The sequence below is a fragment of the Equus caballus genome, chromosome 11 (assembly GCF_041296265.1).
Source record: "Equus caballus isolate H_3958 breed thoroughbred chromosome 11, TB-T2T, whole genome shotgun sequence".
Taxonomy (NCBI): domain Eukaryota; kingdom Metazoa; phylum Chordata; class Mammalia; order Perissodactyla; family Equidae; genus Equus; species Equus caballus.
The window spans coordinates 17,943,462-17,963,666 of record NC_091694.1 but is presented as its reverse complement, the minus strand read 5'-3'; the positions used below and the strand labels follow the sequence as shown (position 1 = coordinate 17,963,666).

Sequence of the window (20,205 nt, the reverse complement as noted above, 5' to 3'; positions counted from 1 at the left end):
TTTTCAGTGCACATGAACCTTTTTCTCTACCCTCTTAGCATATTTTAAGTCTACAACACAGTGTTAATTACAATCACCACGTAGCAATTAGAGCTCCGGAACTTATTCATCTTGCATAATTGAAACTTTGTACCTTTTGACCAACAACTCCTCATTTTATAAATGTCATCTTCAAAAATGTCATCATTATGAAAGGAAAAAATAGCTAATGATTCGAGAAATGATAACTAAGTGCAAACACGATCCTGAACTGGATCCTACCCTGAAGGGGAAAATGCTATACAGGAGATAACCAGGACAATTGACAAAACTGGAATATGAACTATAGATTAAAGTTTCAATGTTTAATTCTATCAATGTTTTACTTTCCTGAATTCGATCAGTATAAGAGCACATCTTTGTTCATAGGAAATACCCACTAAAGTATTAGAGGTAAAGAGGAATGATTTCCACAACTTAATCTCAAATGATTCAGAAAAGAAATGTGCGTGCACATGTTTGCATGTGTGGAGAGAAAGAAAACGATTAAAAAAAAATAAGACAGGGGCTGGCCTCGTGGCCAAGTGGTTAAGTTCGCGTGCTCCGCTGCAGGTGGCCCAGTGTTTCGTTGGTTCGAATCCTGGGTTCGGACATGGCACTGCTCGTCAGACCACGCTGAGGCAGTGTCCCACATGCCACAACCAGAAGGACCCACAACGAAGAATAGACAACTGTGTACTGGGGGGCTTTGGGGAGCAAAAGGAAAAAATAAAATCTTTAAAAAAAAAAAAATAAGACAATTGGCAAATCTGGGTAAAAGTAGTATACAGGAATTCTCTGTATTATTTATTTATTTGAGGAAGATTAGCCCTGAGCTAACATCTGCTGCCAATCCTCCTCTTTTTTGCTGAGGAAGACTGGCCCTGAGGTAACACCCATGCCCATCTTCCTCTATTTTATATGTGGGACGCCTGCCAGAGCATGGCTAGACAAGCAGTGCATAGGTCCACACCCGGGATCCGAACCAGCCAAGCCCAGGTCGCCGAAGTGAAACATTAGAACTTAACCACTGCACCACCAAGCCAGCCCCTCTGTATTATTTTTGCAATCTTTCCATAAATATGACTTTTTTTAGGTTTTAAAAGCAACCAGGGGCCAGGCTGGTGGCGCAGTGGTTAAGTGCGCACATTCCACTTTGGCAGCCCGGGGTTTGCAGGTTCGGATCCCAGGTGCGGACATGGCACACTTGGCAAGCCATGCTGTGGTAGGCGTTCTCTATAAAATAGAGGAAGATGGACACGGATGTTAGCTCAGGGCCAGTCTTCCTCGGAAAAAAGAGTAGGATTGGCAGCAGATGTTAGCTCAGGGCTAATCTTCCTCAAAAAAAAAAAAAAAAGCAAGCAGAAAAAAAGCTGGCTTAATTACAATTGCATTTTCTTTTCTTCCCCTACAGTACCCATGAAGCTGACATGAAATTTTCTGACAAGAAGATACATATTCTATTTCTCCAACTTTGCCACACTGCTTAAGAGACAATGCCAATTCTTGCTTATAATCCACAAGTGGCTTAGTCCTTTTATTCCCCTTAAGTCATGAATTGCTTTCCATGCCCTTCCCTAACGAACTATGACGACTTTATAACACATTTCATTAAAAAAAGTACACCATTTGTTTAAGTATTGCCAGCCTTTCTTCCCCTTAACCTAAATGTGATTTATCTTTCCAAACAAACACAGAAGAAAACATATCTCATATACAGTAAAATGGAATCACCAAGTAATATCAATTATTCCTCTTCAACATAACAGAATTTTAACAAAATTTTCCACAGCTGTAATTTCACAAAGCCCTATTCAACTAATTCTAGGCAAGTCAAATAACTTCTGAGCTATTTTCCTTGACTCCTGAATTCTCCCAACTCCTCACTACACTCCACACTGACATCAGAATTGTTTTCTAAAGGTACGATTTTGACGGGCTCATTCAGAAATCCTTAGGAGACTTCAATTGGCTTTGTGTAAAATCCAAAATTTTCAGTATGTACTTCATTGCTAGGCCCTCCACTAACGGCATGGCTCTCATCGCTTACTACAACCCAGTCAGGCAAATCCCTTCAATCAGGCAACATCTCGGTGAGCACTGCCTACGGTTTGCCTGCTCCCATCTCACTACCTTTATTTATATTATTTCTCATCTTAAGAGTCTTTCTTCCTTGTCTCTACCATGTAATGACTTCCTCCTACTTCATAATCATGCTTAAAACTCCAGTGCCTAGAAAGATTTCTCTGGCTAATTTTCCAGTCTCCAGTCAATTCATCCACTCCTGTTCTATCTTAGCACTTTTCACAGAGCTCCTAATGCTAATATTTGTGCACATATTTACCTTGTAAATATTATGTAAGCAACAAATATGTGGATATTCTTCCCCCATTAGATTATAATTTCCAGGCAGAAAGAAGAGCAAGGAGGGGGCCGGCCCGGTGGCGCAGCGGTTAAGTTCGCATGCTCCGCTTCTCAGCGGCCCAGGCTTCACCAGTTTGGATCCCGGGTGTGGACATGGCACCGCTTGGCACACCATGCTGTGGTAGGCGTCCCACATATAAAGTAAAGGAAGATGGGCACGGATGTGAGCTCAGAGCCAGGCTTCCTCAACAAAAAAGAGGAGGACTGGCAGTAGTTAGCTCAGGGCTAATCTTTCTCAAAAAAAAAAAAAAAAAAAAGAACAGCAAGGAGATAAAGAGGTAGGTACCATAACTATTTACTTTCCATTCTCATAGATCTAACCTGTAATATGAATAGGATGAATGTTTAATGGCCTGACAACTAGTAACAGAAAATTGTACGGATCTCCATAACTATGAGAAAATCATAAAGAAAATTTACCTCAGGTAGCTAAAAAATATACCTACCTTCTATTTCTTGCCCAATAGAAAGTCCAGCCCATTTTCGCTATAAAATAAAAGAGAAAAAAAGACATTTAAAACCACATCAAACAAAATTAGAGAAATAAGGAAAAGAGGAATTCCTATGAGTTTCAGGAACACATACAAAGACCAAAACATGGTACGCCTTTATTGAGTTGTGTTTCACAAAAAGATATGTTGAAGTCTTAACCCCTGGCACTTGTGAATGTGACCGTATTTGGAAACAGGGCCTGCAGATGCAATCAAGTTAAGATGAGGTCTTATTGAATCAGGATAGGCCCTAGGCCAATATGACTGGTGTCCTTATAAGAAAAGAAGAGACACACAGACACACAGGGAGAAAGTCATCTGATAATAGAGGCAGAGACAAGTGATACAGCTACCAGTCAAGGAACATCAAGGATTGTCAGCAACACTGCAAGCTAAGCTTGGCACAGATTCTTCCCTAGGGCCTTCAGAGGGAGCACGGCCCTGCTGACACCCTGATTTCAGACTTCTAGCCTCCAGAACTGTGAGACAATAAATTTCTGTTGCTTTAAGCCATCCAGTTTGTGGTACTTTGTTATGGTGGCCCTAGAAAATTTATAGGCTATAGTTTATATTTGAACACTTGTCCAAAAACATACAAAGTTTGCCTTTTTACTGTAAAGCCGGCACCACTGAGTAGCATGAGCCTTTGCAAAATACAATGCTCCTGAAGGCCTTCATAGTATCAGAGAATATTTCAGTGTGGTAAATGTACTGTGGTTAGTTATACTGTTTGTTACAGTATCACAAAAAGAGAAACATTCAATTCATGAAAACTAAATTAATAGATAATCTATAATGAAACCCAAGTAGGAATTCAGATCACTAAATGGTCATCACTAAAAGGATTTTCAGACATTTGCAACCAGATTTTAGCTTCTCCCCAGGCCCTAACTAGTTACAATGGCAAGAACGTATGGAGGCAGGCAAGACTGTGTCTAGGCAGGAATTCAGGATTGGCTTGGTATAGATTCAAAATTAGTAATTACTGGTAACACTTCCAAGAACAGTGAGAAAAACAATTTTTGGCTGAAAATCAATAGTTTGTCTACTCATCTGAACACTGTGGATTTTGTGGTGGAGAGTTAAAAGATGCTGCATTGTGAGCATTATTCACCATAGCCAAGAAGTGGAAGCAATCCAAGTGTCCAGTGACTGATGATTGGAGAGAGAAGATGTGGTAGATACATACAATGGAATACCACTCAGCCATAAAAAAAGACAAAATCGTGCCATTCACAACAACATGGATGGACCTTGAGGTATTATATTAAGTGAAATCAGCCAGACAGAGAAAGAGAAACACCGTACGATTTCACTCATATGTGGAATATAAACTAACACACGGACAAAGAGAACAGTTACATGGTTACTGGAGGGGAAGGGGGTTGGGAGTTGTGAAGGGGCACATTTATATGGTGACTGACAAATAACAAAGTCCAACTGAAATTTCACAATGTTATAAACTATTATGACCTCAATAAAATAAAAATTAAAAAAAATAAAAGACGCTGCATTTTGAATATGTGCAACGTCAAGTGTTCTCCCTTCCAACTTTCTCACCGTAGGTCACTTCTCCCTCCTCTCTGCCCTTCACCTCCTTGTTCTGTAATATCCCATCCCACTTCCAGCCAACCTGAAATTTAGCAGCATGCTAGGTAAGCCCAGACTCTGAGTCACAAAGCAGCCACATTTAGGTTCCATACTTCAATTCCAAAGAGAGCCTCCAGGGATGATAATAATAGTATCCATCATATGGGGTTGTTTTGAGAATTAAACGAACTAACACATGCAAAAGTACTTAGAATAGTACCTGGCCTCTAGTAAATGTTTCTTTAAAAAGCAGAGAGACAAGGAGAAATAGTCAGCAACCCCATTTCTGACCACCAGAATCCCAAATGTAGCTCTGTAAAAGCTGGCAAACTTTAGAATATCCCAAACCTTTGATCTATAAAACAAGTGTGAAAAGTAGTCTTGATAACGGAGAGGCATCCAAACAGAGAACAGGAGACTAGTGAGAGAAGATTTCCCATAATCTTTGAGGGTTTCAAGAGATCTTTAACAGTTCCCTAAGGAGTGTCTGATCTCTCTCCCTGAACTTCCGTGGGAGTAAATCAATGCTCACTGGCATAGTAGAAGGAGGTAGGGGTTACATTTACATTGCTTAGGCTGTGGAATCAGCAGCATGAGCAAGATGATAAGGGAGACAAGGACCCAGATTAGCAGTTGTGATGCTCCCAAATTATCTGTTACGTTCCTGCGACAGTGGTAGGCCACTTTCCCTCCACAGAATCCACCAACAGTTGTAGACGAAATCATAATTCTTCCACTTGTTCCAGAAGCCCAGCAAGTTAGGTTGAATTTGAGATAACAACTACTTATATCATATTCTTTTCTTTAGTCTCACATCATGGCATCTTAAAATCACTATTAGATGTCAATTTTACAAGCAAATGTTATTTTTATATATTTTCTGGTTACCCTTTGAGTTAACATTAAAATAACGTGACATTTTATCTCATAGCTAACCGATATTACAGCAGAATTTTTTAAAATTAGAAAAAATCAAGGCAATAAAAGGGAGACACAGTAAAAACTGGCAATTAAGAATATATCTTTAAATCTCTTGTATAATGTCTAGATGATTTTCTTCAATGTCAATCAATACAGCTATAGGGTAATACTCGCTTTAAATGAATTGATTCTTCTACACCTTTCAAGAACAGAAGAGAATGCATTAACATCTGAGTTACCTGAGGTAAGCTGAATGCAATGCTCCCTGGAACCACTGATGGATGGGTCCTCAGAGTAAACGTGTACCTGTGGTTGGGAGAGGTCCTCACAATCACATGCCTAAAAGACAGAAACACAGTCAGTACTCCACGTCAAATGTGTTCACTTCCAACAACTGATGTTTGTTGAGTACCAGGTGGAAACATGGCATTACGAGAGTCCTGAAGGAAGAGGACCACAAATTTCATTTCCAAAGAATGTCAGCAATTCAAAATGTTTTCCAGGCATAAGGAGCACCTTGGGCCAAACACACATCAAGCAGAATCAGGACCAAGTTAAACAAAGTGCATACCATCCAAAACATCAACTTCATTACATTTCCAATTTACATAAAACTGAAGATAGTGATTTAGAGTCCTTGATATTAAGCAAAAATTAGATGACTTTCCTTTCCTGAGAATTATTTCACATCCTAAATAGAATAAAGGGAGGAGAACCCAGATAGAAGAGCCAGGATATAACCGTCAAAATAAAGTTAGTTTTTAGGACTATTCATTAAATCTCTTTGCACACTCTCACAACAGGTTAAAACAGTAAAAATCCGTAAAATTTAAAAATGAAAAATTTTCACAAAATACATCAGCTTTCATATAGATATCAATATCTACTATTTCAAAGCATTTTGTGCTAATTCACCCTGCTCAGAAGTTATTCATAAACAGATAAAATACAGTCATCTCATGATTATTTTCCACACCAAGAAACTGCCAAGGACTGCGTCTGAGATGGAAGCTAACAACTGTTGCCAATCTTTTTTTTTTCCTGCTTTTTCTCCCCAAATCTCCCCAGCACGTAGTTGTATATTTTAGTTGTGCGTCCTTCTAGTTGTGGCATGTGGGATGCCGCCTCAGCATGGCTTGATGAATGGTGCCATGTCCGCGCCCAGGATCCAAACCGGTGAAACCCTGGGCTGCCGAAGCAGAGCGCTCAAACTTAACCACTTGGCCACGGGGCTGGCCCCAGAAGCTTCAAACTCTTTTATGCAACAGCACCATCTTTTTTAAAATTACATTTTAGAATGCTATAATTTTTTAATATTAATGGTAATGCTTCTATATATATCATTTTGCTACTAGAACACACAATATCAACTACATTTTAAGTATCTCTCCGTGGGTACAGTGAACCTTCAGCACATATAAAAGAATTCCATGAGCAAATTCTCACACTGATTATCCATACTCCAGCGTATATATGGAAAGTCCCGTGTTCAACTTAGCACCACAGAATTTTTAGGACTAGAAACAATACAATCATGAAGTACAGCCCCTTACTCTGAAGCTGAAAACTGCAGATGATTAGCAATTCTACCTCTGTGAAACTCATGTATTTCACAGTTGGCTTAAAAAAACAAAAAAAGGCTCAGTTAAAATCCTGCCTCTCTGCTCCGTATTTCCTAGCTTGCCTGCTGGTACAGTCCCTTCATCTCCTTACCTCTACCAACCTCAGAAGCATATGGAGGGCACTGCACTTGGTAGCAGAGTCTTTAGAAGTTCTGGCAGCAGGTGATATGAATCAGTTAAAATAAATGACAAGGAAAAATGCTTGTAAACATTCTGCATTTGTTACGCATCTTCCAGTTTTCACATCCCTTAGATTGTCATAGTAATGATCAAAATAGCTAATATTTATTGAGGGCTTATTAATGTGCTAGGCACTGTTCTAAGTGCTTTCTTTGTGTAACTCAATCTTCTCAGCTACCCTAAGGAAGACATTATCATCACCACAATTTTACAGATTAGGACACAGAGGTATACAGACAGTAAATAACTGACCCATGGTCACCCAGTTTGTAATTGGCAGAACCAGGAGCCAAACTGAGACAATCTGACTCCAGAGCCAAAAACCTAATAATTATGCTATATATTATTCATACAACCAGTATGTCAGTTCTGCTAAGAAAATAGAGAAAAAATAAAAGTTATATAGAAAAAGCTATGTATGAATTAAAAAACATTATATTTATCAAAGTTAAGACAGTAAAAACTGAAATATATAACTCATTTTCATCTCTTCCATTTTCCAACTCAGCAAAAGGAATAAAAAAATTATTCTAAAGTTTCCTAAAAAATAAGGGCTCTCTAGAAGTTTCTAACATACGACTTAGCAGGTTAGAAGAAAATAAAGTTAGGTACTCACTGGCCAGACTGGAAATCCTTTTCATTCACAACTGCACAGTTAGTTAAAGATAATTCATCTGTAGGACATCTTGCAGCTTGCATACTCTATAAAAATCAATGATATGGAAAATAAGATTGTCATCTTTCATAACCTTACAGAATAGTTTATGCCTTCCTGTCCTCTATTCCTCATCACTTAAGTAACACTATTGTTTTTGACTTCAAGCATCCCTTTCCCTGTGACAACAGCAAACCCTTCCTTTGGGAAACTGTTCCTTCCCCATTCCCCATGCTTCTGAGGGCCTGCCAATCACAGCACACACACAACCACACAGAGTCCTATTCCATCCAGGGGATTTTATATAGACAGGTGCTATAAGAAAGGCATTCTCTTGGAGCCAGCCCCATAGAGTAGTGGTTAAGTTTGGCACACTCTGCTTAGGCAGCCTGAGTACACAGGTTTGGATCCCAGGCATGGACTTACACCACACATCAGCCATGCTGTGGCAGTGACCCACATATAAAACAGAGGAAGACTGGCACAAATGTTAGCTCAAGTCTAATCTTCCTCAGCAAAAACAAAACAAAACAAAACAAAAAACCAACGCATTCTCCCTTGCCTCATCACTGCATGGAGGAAAATTTTCTGCTTCCTCTGCTCTAAAAGAGAGTAAAACCACCACAGAGAAAGCAAAGGAGACAGACATGGCAAACAAATACACATCTTGAAACACAGACCTGACAACCAAGTTAAAGTGCTTGAGACCACTCCTGAACACTGGTTATGAGCTAATAAATTCTCTTTTTTTGTTCTAGCTTATTTGAGTTGGTTTTCCATTTCCTCCAAAGGAAAAAAAAAAAAAAGAATTTTAACTGATTCAAATGCAATGAAGTAAATTCAATGAGTTTGATAAAGTGTCTCATGAAAAAGTATGTTTTTATAAGAGATCCCAAGTGGCTATGAACCATATCTCCTATACGTTGGAAAAGCCATCTTCCAAATATCTCCAATAAAGATAATTACAGGGTTATTTTTTAAAACAGCAATTAATCTTTTTGATCAACAGCTACTAGCAAAACATTCCTTCACAGAATGTATTTAACCAACATCCCTTCCACCAAAGTCTAGGGTTTCCTAGTTAGTGAACTATGACGCTTGTCGTCCTAGTCTGTTACGACTAAAGTGCTCGTTCTTCAAACCTCAAGTCAAAGCTGATTCTTTTTAAATTTGTCTCCCAAATACAAATTTAGAGAGGAAAATAAATCACTTTTTGCCTTGTTTTTGTTTTAACTAAAAGGCTAGTTTCAATATAGTTATCTCAGCTGTTTGGAGTAGTGATCTCTAAAGTGGGATATGTGCACCTGAAGGGTTTGCAAGATAATCCAAGTACCAAAACAAACTGAACTTAGAGACAGACCTCCAAATAGATTTTAAAGAATAATGAAGCATCAATTTGCTTTCCATATTAATAAGTAAAATAAAAATGAGAATATATTTTTCATCTTTAGTTCATCCTTTTTCTTTCTTTTTGTATATGTTTTACTATGTATATAAACTATTAATATATCACTTATAAATAAGTGTGTATGTATATTGGGGATACATGAACAAAACATTCTTTACTTACGGGATTCATGATAAAATGTTTAGAAATTACTAATCTAGAACATGAGATGAATGAAGTCTAGGTCCTAAATTTGCTTTCCAAATGAGATAGTATTTTGCCCCCGGTCACAGTCTGACCAGGCATATGACAAAAACGTACCAAACTTTTTTAGTTTCCCAACTACCCTGGGGTCTCTTTCACCTACAAGCTTCTTCCTTTTATATTCTTCTCTCTCCCCTAACCCTGAGGCCCCTTGCCTAGCCAACACCTACTCATCCTACAATTCTTAGCTTAGACATTACTTTTTCTAGAAGAACTTCCTAGACATCTTCCTCTCCCACTAAACTGATAAAATTAACTTCAAGTGGAAGCACCCGACTGTATTTTTATTGTCTGTTTACATGTTTGCATTGCATAAAAGATGTAAGTTTGTCAAGGACTGAGAGAGTATCTTGCTCACTTCTATGCTTCCTGGGCTAGCAGAGGGCCCGGCACACAATGAGTGCTCATCAAACATTTGTTGAATAAATGAACTTACGTATCAATACAAATCTATCTCAACTGCAAAATGAGCGATGCAAAGAACATGTACACAAAGGACATTTCAAGGTTATTGAGGAAGTGATACAATTTAATAAAAATGATCGAATAATTCAAAATTACACAGAACTGACATAGCCTAAGTACTAATAAAAAATCTACAAAATGCTAAGTTAACCTTTTCATTTGTAACTTCTTTACTTGTCAAAGAGGTGGTGCCCTTCAAAAAAGAGTGAGAAAATATGTAGAAGTCATCTGGCTGGCCAACTAAAACAGATGCTGTGAGCAAAAGCCCTCCCTACTGGAATTTAGAAGCATCTGTGTTTTTATGGTGAGCCAAGCAGAGTGTCTCATTTTCTCATAAAAATATAAGTTCCTATAAATAGTAGCTGTTAACACAACACAGTAATGCCAAGGGAAAATTCCATAATTTTTCTAACATTGACCTTGCTTCTAGGAAACAATATTAAAAGTCCAGCCACTACAGCCATGCAACTGTTAAGAAATGAAAATATAGAATTGATGGGCAATTTTATATAAGTTTAATTATCTGAGTTACTAGAACATTTAACTCTCTGAGGGCTGTAAAATTTTTTCATTAATAACTTGAAATGTAAAAAATTATTAACATTACTACTCAAAAGAATAAAAATCTCAAATGGAAACTTTACTGGAAGTAATTATATTATTATTTATTTGAAAGCCTTTAAATGAAGAAAGAGAATTTGCTTCTCTTCGTCAAAAAAATTGGGAGGATTTACCAGGACCCCACTGGCAACATTATACAGTTTCAGAATATAAATAACACACTTTCATCCAAAAGTCTACTTTAAAAATTGGGTTATTTAAGCATATGCATGCTGTTTTGGTAAGGAAAAATAAACAGTGTAGTACCTGACTAGAAGAGCTCATGACCAAATAACTGCCCCCACCCTAACAAGGGCAAGAACCCTCACGAATCCACTGGTTCTCCCTCTGTGGTGCCTCAGGCCGTGGTTACAGCTCTCTAAAGACACGTGAATCCCCCACAGGAACAGGAAGTACGATAGAAAAGATGAACATGCCCGAGAGCCAGTTCAGCCAACAAGTCTCACTCAATTACTTCTTGTCAGATGAATGTGTCTAGTGCTTACTTTATTGAACATTGCAGTTTAATAAAGTAACCACTAGACACATATGGTGATTAAAATTAAAATTAATTAAAATTAAAAATTCAGTTCTTCAGTCACACTAGCCACATTTCAAGAGCCACATGTGGCTAGTAGCTATCAATGCAGAAAGCTGCATGGGATAGTGCTAGTCTAGAACAATGTGAGAAAGGCCATCAGGAATACCTGTCTTCAGGCCTATAGAATCACTCCGTGCTATACACTCCTGTAATAATAATTTCTGTCAAAATGTTGAAGTCATAAAAACAAAACAAAAATGTTGAAGTCATGTGGGACTAGAAGTGATGAGGTAGAAATAAGTTAAACTTGCATGTCCTATAGTTATCTTTTTTTTTTTTTGAGGAAGATTAGTCCTGAGCTAACTACTGCCAGTCCTCCTCTTTTTTGCTGAGGAAGACTGACCCTGAGCTCACATCCGTGCCCATCTTCCTCTACTTTATATGTGGGACGCCTACCCCAGCATGGCGTGCCAAGCAGTGCCATGTCCGCACTGGGGATCCGAACCAGCGAACCCCGGGCCGCCGAGAAGTGGAAAGTGCGAACTTAACCGCTGCGCCACCGGGCCAGCCCTATAGTTATCTCTTAAAAGAATCTGTAAGGACATCTTTCACATTATCTATCTCAGACCATTAACTATTCACATAAATGAACCTCCTGACATCTCTGAAGGCCTTAAAATTCCCTTACAAATTTTTATGGGAAAAGAAAAAAGCATGTTCCTATTTTGTTTTTTTGGGTAAAAAAAAAAACACACAAAGAAAAATGTAAAAGCCTGACAACATTAAATATTGGCAAAGATGTGATGCAGTTTCTTATAAAGTTAATGTGACCTAGTCAAGAGAAATGAAAACACAGTCACGCTTGTACACAAATGTTCGTAGCAGTTTTATTCATAACAGCCAAAAATTGGAAATAACACAAATATCTACCAAGAGGTGAACAGATAAACAAATTGTGGTATAGCCATACAATGGAATACTACCCAGCAATTAAAAAGAAACTAACTACCGATATACACAACAACATGGGCAAACCTCAAAAACATAATGCTGACTAAAAGAAGCCAAATGCGAAATAAGAATTCATCTTATATTATATAAAATTCGTCTCGTATTTAGAGGAATTTATAGAAGAGGCCAAATTAATCTAGACTAACCAAAAAAAAAAAGGCCAGTGGTTGCCTAGGTGAAATGGACAGCAAAGAAGCATGAAGTAATTTTTTGAGACGACAAAAATGTTCTATATCTTGACTGCTTGTATTTTATTATATATAGGTTATACCTCAATAAAGTTGAGAAATGATGCTGTGATTTTTTAATGGCTGGGCAATCTCTAATAATTCCCATTGCAAATATGGGATAAATGCTGAGACTATAAAATATAGTTCAGGTACAAGGTCAAAATGGGGCCCCAGACTCACGCAACAAAGACCTAGACCTTGGTACATCCCCACTCAGTACGCCGACTGGAAGGAAAGAGAACTACGTCTGCGGGACAGACTCAGTCCACTCCCCAGCCAGTTCTCACCTCGGCTGGAGGAGTAACAGAGAACTAAGAGAATGGTCAGATCTGCCTCTAGAAGGCCAGTCCACGCTTGCTGACTCTATTGGCCTTCTAGTCCTGGGTACAGGACGTGAAAAAGGAAGGATAAAACTTACAACTCCTTCTGGCACAAAAGTCCCATACGGACCAATAGACTGGCAATTCTTCCTCCTAAGAAGAGTAAGTAAGGGTTTTTTTCCCCTGTAATAATTCTTCTCTTAGGAGTCAAGACAGTTCGAGCTAAAGTTCTACCCGCCCTATGGGCAGGGATGGAAACATGAGGAAATAGGAAGAAATGCACATCCACCCATACATATACAACAATGAAACAACCCTCATTTACTTGATACTCAATAAATCTTAGTTATTATCACTATCATAGAGAAAGTCAATAAAGAATTATTTGTAATAGCCAAAAAACACCCCAAAACCCAGACAACCTAAACCTAAATAAATGCCATAAATAGAAGCATAGATAAAAGAATCACAACTACGCAGCCATTTAAAAGGTCAAGGCACCTCTGTATGTCCTGACAAGGGGAGACATCCACAATCAAAGTTACAAAATAGTATGTAGAGTAAGTTTTTTTTTCTGAGGAAGATTTGCCCTGAGCTAACATCTGTTGCCAATCTTCCTCTATTTCGTATGTGAGCCACTGTCATAGTATGGCCACTGATAAGACGAGTGGTGTAGGTCTGTACCTGGGAACCGAACCCGGGACACTGAAGTGGAGCGAGCTGAACTTAACTATTAGACCCCCAGGGCTGGCCCCTAGAGTAAGTTTTCTGTATTAAAAAGATGCACATTAGGGGCTGGTCCCGTGGCCGAGTGGTTAAGTTCGCGCGCTCCGCTGCAGGCGGCCTAGTGTTTCGTTGGTTCGAATCCTGGGCGCAGACATGGCACTGCTCGTCAGACCACGCTGAGGCAGCGTCCCACATGCCACAACTAGAAGGACCCACAATGAAGAAGATACAACTATGTACTGGGGGGCTTTGGGGAGAAAAAGGAAAAAAATAGAATAAAATCTTTAAAAAAAAAAATGTCTTTAAAAAGATGCACATTAAATTGCCAACAGTAATTATCACTGAGGCAAAACAATAAGGTGTAAGGGAAACATTTTCACTTTGCCCAATTCTGAATTTTGGAACTGTTTTTGAAATAAATAATCCGTGTTTTACGGAAATAATTTTAAATACAGAAAAGTTTACGTACAAAGTTGTTCTCTACAGCATTATTTTAACAGTGATGAAGTAGCAGCAACTTCAAAGTCCTATTTCAAAGTAATGGTTACGTAAACTATAACAAATTCACCATATTACATAGCTTCAAAATCCTCAGAATACATTAAGGAAAGGGCTCATATCACAGGATTTTATAGATATATAAATTTTACTTTACAGCTTGATTTTTTTTTAAGTATAACAAACAAAATAAATGGAAACACCAAAATGTAAAAAACAATTGTGACTGGATAATTGGACTATGGGTGATTCAATTTCTTTCCTGCATTTTCCAATTTTAGAAGTATGGATAAGCGTTATTTCACTAACCAAATTAAAATTTCTGTATTAAAGTTAATTGACAGTATATTTCATTTCAGACCTCTCTTTGCTTCTGTACAGACAGTGATGACCACACACATTAAGAAAATAACTCGGACATGTTTAACAAGAGTATTGTCATTATTCATGAAACACAAGACAAATGGTTTCATCATTTGTGTGTATCTTTCCTTCATAATCAAATCACATTGGTTAAATCCAATTTTCTTTGTTAACAGTGTGACAAGGATTTTTGTAAATAAACCCAGTAAGAAGATATGAAATGTGGTCTGAAGCATAGAACAATTTGACAAATATACAAAGAGTTAAAGATTTATTTATACTGGGCAGGTTAACCAATGACTCAGGTCAAAATGAGCACTAAATCATAAGCCAGTTAACCAAGTCCTTGGCTCAATGAATAAATAATTTCCTCTCTAAGACTCCATTAATTTGGGAAAGTTCATAAATGACAAAATAAATTACTTTAAAATTTGGAGAAGTGCCTGAAACAACATCTAGCACATAATAGGCACTCAATAAATATTTGTTGAATTAAAAAAAATTTGGAGAGACATATCTAGAAAGTTGAAGAAAATGCCTGTCTTAGCAGAGAAACCAAAAACTTTGCTATAAATAGGAAATATAAATAGGAACTAGACAACAGATTCCATTTAAAACAGAAACAAATTTTTTTTTTTAGGAAGATTAGCCCTGAGCTAACATCTGCTGTCAATCCTCTTTTTTGTTTGTTTTTTTTTGCTGAGGAAGACTGGTCCTGAGCTAACATCCGTGCCCATCTTCCTCTACTTTATATGTGGAATGCCTACCACACCATGGCTTGCCAAGTGGTGCCATGTCCGCACCCAGGATCCAAACCGGCAAACCCCATGCCGCCAGAGCTGAACGTGCACACTTAACCGCTGTGCCACTTGGGCTGGCCCCAAAATTTCTTAAGTACTAGAAAAAAGTTCAGCGCAAATATGTAAGACCCATATGAAGAAAACCAAAGGAAGTACATAAAAGAATATCCAAATAAATGTAGAAATAAATGATGTCATTGCATGCAATGACTCAATATTGTAAGGATATCATGAACTCCAAATTAACCTATAAACTTAATGTAATTACAAGCAAAATCCCAATGGGTCTTTTGTACATTCAATCTAAACTACAACTGGCAAAGCAAATGTTGCAGGAGAAATAGAAGGGAAATTTTTTAATTTGTGGAAGTGGCCAAGAAAAATTTCAGGAAGAATGAGGGGCACTGGCCTTATTAGACACTAAAACATAGTAACTAAAACAATGTGGAATTGGTATAGAACAGACAAATAGTTCAACGGAGTAGAACAAATAACCCAGAAACAGAACCAGATACACATGAGAACCCAACGCATGAGATTTAGAATCAGTGAGGGAAAGCTGAACTCTCAACAGCTGGTGCGGAGACAACTCACTACCCACTTGCGGGGGGTTGGGGGTAGTGTTAATAACAACAGCTAAGATGTTTGGAGAGCCAGGTGCCAGGCACGGATTCAAGAGTTTCACATACCTGCAAGCACCCAAGCCCACAGTTCTCTTTCCTATTGCCAAAATTTAAATCACATGATTTGCCTCACTCGAGCTCACATTTTTGTTTCTCATAACACAAGAAAATTACTTCTCTCTAAATGATTTTTTAAGTGCAACTCATTCTGAATACCATATACTTAGAATAAAAAAGCTAATCTTAAGGTGAATAAACTGAAGATTGCGTGTTTTTATCCTATAGCTGCCTGCAATTTGATTCAAGCACATAAAGTGGGTTCATTTCATCACATTCGAGGATCACACTGTCCTGTTCCTCCAGAACAGAACCTTACCGAAGCATCCTAAGGCACAGGTCTCAAATGTGTAGAGGCAGGGTCCCTCACCTGCAGGGCTGATGCCAACCCCTCATGCAGCCTTTGTTTTTTGCATCTTGGGTCCACGCCTTTCATAGTGACTTAAACAGCAGAAAGTCCTTGACTCTACTCTTACCTCAAATTATCAACCATTTCTCTCGTCACTTCACAACCAAACTTCTCAAGTCTCCCTCCTTGTCGCATGTTTCCTCATCCTATGGCAATCTTCAGCCATCCTTTGAAGTCCTCTCCAGCAACCACTTTACTGCAATTGCTCTTCCAGTCACAATGACTTTCTAATTGCCAAATTCAGTGGTGTCTCCTCTCCTCAGTATTCACTCTTTTGTTTCTCTTGCTGTCCTCCTCATCTCTGTTATTACCATCATGATCCTTTCAACTCAAAGTCACTCAAATTCACAATGTCAGGGTCATTCTTTCCTCTACCACTTAACACCCCCTAGACACACAATTGTGGGCCAAGACATATTAATTCTACTTCTGCACTGTCACTTGCATTTGATCCCTCCCTTCCATCCTCACAACCGCTAATCTAGTTCAGCCCCTATCACCTCTCTCCTAAAAAAACTGCAATAGGGGCAGGCCCGGTGGCACAGCGGTTAAGTTCACACGTTGTGCTTCGGCAGCCTGGGGGTCGCCAGTTCGGACCCCGGGTGTGGACATGGCACTGCTTGGCAACCCATGCTGTGGTAGGCGTCCCACATACAAAGTGGAGGAAGATGGGCACGGATGTTAGCTCAGGGCCAGTCTTCCTCAGTAAAAAGAGGAGAATTGGCAGCAGACGTTAGCTCAGGTCTAATCTTCCTCAAAAAAAAAAAAAAAGCTGCAATAACTGAATTGGTTTCCCTGATTCTAATTTCTCTTCTCCAATTCAGTCTTCCCTCTGCCACCAAACATGACCTAAAACCAAAAAGGTGATTCCTAAATAACAAAGCCCAAATTCTTTAGCATGATATTTATAACCACTTATGCAAGATCTATCCTTGTTCTTCCAGATCCACCTCAGTGCCCCACCTCAACTTCATGTACTTCACACTTCAAACTCCATGCCTTTGTTCACACTATTCCTTCTGCCTGATTTCCCTATTCCAAACCACTTCCACTCAGGGAAATGCTACCCATCTTGCAAAGCCAAGTTTATGAAACTTCCTGGTTCCCAGTAAGACTGAATATCTCCTTTATTTGTGCTTCTGCAACAGTCTTAGCGCTACTTATCACCAGCTGCCTTACACTACTTAGTTGAGTATGATTTTAAGCTGTGACATTCCTGTGCCATCCAATAAATATGCAATACGTTAGTTGAACTTTTTATTAGCATTTTTTCAGAAACACTTCTGCTATGGTCTGAATGTCTGTGTCTTCCCAAAATTCATGTTGAAAACCTAACGCCCACGGTGATGGTATTAGGAGGTGAGGCCTTTGGGAGGTGATTAGGTCACGAGGGCAGAGCTCTCAAGAATGGAGTTAGTGCCCTAATAAAAGAGGCCCCAGAAAGTTAGCTCACCCGTTCTGCCATGTGAGGACACAACAAGAAGTCTGTGACCCACAAGAGGGCCCTCACTCAACCATGCTGGCACCCTGATCTCCGACTTCCAGTGTCCAAAACAGTGAGAAATAAATTTCTGTTGTTTATAAGCTCCGTGATCTGCAGCCTTTTGTTATAGCAGCCCAAACAGACTAAGACAACTTCATAAAAAGTAAAATCCATCATTTTAAACTGTACACTTCAGTGGCTTTTAGTATATTCACTATATTGTGCCATCATCACCACTATCTAATTCCAGAACATTTCCAACACTCCACAAAGAAACCCTGTACCTATTAGCAGTTAGCCCCAATTCTCCCCTCCCCTCACCTCCTGGCAACCACTGCCTGTATGTCAACTCTGTCTCTAGGGACTGCCTATTGTGGACATTGCGTATAAACAAAATCATACAATCTGATCTTTGTCACTGGCTTCTTTCACTCAGCATAATCATCTATGTTGTAGCATATGACAGTACAGTAGTCCCCACTTATCTGTGGGGGACACATTCTAAGATCTCCAGCGGACACTTGAAATCACAGAAAGTATCTAACCCTACATATACTATGTTTTTTCCTACGCATACATATTTGAGGTGCGACAGCAAAACTAGCATGAATTTCTGTTTCCTTCTTCACAATTTCATAGAAAATTCATTCTTACGGTAGATCTTAACAATCTCAGCATTTGACTTTTTTCTTTCTTTGTTCATTTGAGAAATTTCACCTTTTTTCACTTAATGGAAGCACTTTACAGCTTCTCTTTGGCATACCTGAATTGCCAGCATCACTACCTTTGCACTTTGGGGCCATTATTAAGTAAAACAAAGGTTACTTGAACATGAGCTCTGCGATGTCAGGAAAGTCAATCTGAAGGCTACTAAGTGACTGATGAGCAGTTAGCTATAGAGCATGGATATACTGAACAAAGGGATGATTCACTTCCCAGGCGGACGGAGCATGACAGCACGAGATTTAATCACGCTACTCTGAACAGTGTGCAATTTAAAACTTATGAATTATTTCTGGAATTTTCCATTTAATATTTTCAGACCATAGTTAACCACAGGTAAGTAAAACCACGGAAAGCAAAATTGCAGATAAAGGGGACTACTGTATTTCATTCCTTTTTATGCCTGGATCATATTCCATTGTACGGATAAACCACATCTGTTTATCTATCCATCAGCTGATGGACACCGGGTTATTTCCACTTTTTGACTACTATGAATAATGGTGCTATGAACATCCATGTATAAATTTACATATGAACATATACTTTCAACTCTCTTGGTTACATAGCTAGGAGTAGAATTGCTGGGTCATTCTCTATTTAACTTTTTGAAGAACTGCCAAACTACTTTCCACAATGGCTGCACCATTTCTCATTCCCACAAGCAGTTGTTTGAGGGTTCCAACTTCTCTACATTTTTTTTTTAACACTTTTTTTTTAACCTGAGCCATCCTAATGGGTATGAAGCAGTATCTCATTGTGGTTTTGATATGCATTTCCCTAATGACTATGATGTTCAGCATCTTTTCATGTGTTTATTGGTCATTCACACATTTTTCTGGAGAGATGTTTAGTCAAATCCTTTGCCCATTTTTAAATCAGGTTGTCTTTTTTATTGTTGAGCTATAAGGGTTTTTTATATATTCTGGATACTAGACACCTATCAGATACATGATTTGCAAATATTTTCTCCCATTCTTTGGGTGATCTTTTCAGTTTCTTTCTTTTTTTTTTTTAAAGATTGGCACCTGAGCTAACAATTGCTACCAATCATTCTTTTTTTCTTCTTCTTCTTCTCCCCAAAGCACCCCAGTACATGGCTGTATATTCTAGTTCTGAGTGCCTCTGGTTGTGCTATGTGGGATGCCACCTCAGCATGGCCTGATGAGTGGTGCCATGTCCGCAGGCCGGCCCCTCAGTTTCTTGATAGTGTCCTTTGATGCAAGAAAGTTTTAAATCTTGATCAAGTCCAATTTACCTATTTTTTCATTGACCATGCTTTTTGCGTCGTATCTAAAAAATTCACTGTTTAATCCAAGGTCATCAAGATTTTCACCTACGTTTCTTTCCAAGAATTTTATAGATTTAGATCTTTGATCGATTCTGAGTTAATTTTTGTATGTGGTATGAGGTTGAGGTCCAAGTTCATCCAGGTGTCCCAGCATCATTTGTTAAAAAGACTATCGTTTCCCCATTGCATGGTCTTGGCACACTTGTTGAAAATCCGTTGATCATATATGTATGGGTTTATTTCTGGACTCTCAATTCTATTCCATTGGTTTATATGACTATGCTTATGCCACTGCCACATCATCTTGATAACTGTAGCTTTGTAGTAAGTTTTGAAATCAGGGAGTGTGTCCTCCAACTTTGTTGTTCTTTTTCAAGACTGTTGTGGCTAAAATGGCTTTGAAACTCCATATGAATTTTAGGACCAGCTCATCCACTTTTGGAAAAAAAAGCAGTTAGAATTTTGATAGACATTACATTGATTTTATAGATCAATTTGGGAGTATTACTATAT

At 38.6% G+C, this 20,205-nt stretch overlaps 1 protein-coding gene across 1 annotated transcript in view; it reads right to left on the bottom strand.

Moving 5' to 3' along the window:
• NSF (N-ethylmaleimide sensitive factor, vesicle fusing ATPase) overlaps nucleotides 1–20,205 on the bottom strand; it is a 142,783-nt gene that overhangs the window by 109,784 nt on the left and 12,794 nt on the right. Inside the window, exons 2-4 of the mRNA XM_001917185.6 lie at nucleotides 7,863–7,948; nucleotides 5,684–5,783; nucleotides 2,889–2,928 (exon numbers count right to left, since the gene is read on the bottom strand). Of these exons, the coding sequence (XP_001917220.2) occupies nucleotides 2,889–2,928; nucleotides 5,684–5,783; nucleotides 7,863–7,948 (226 nt within the window). The remainder of the gene's footprint in view (nucleotides 1–2,888; nucleotides 2,929–5,683; nucleotides 5,784–7,862; nucleotides 7,949–20,205) is intronic.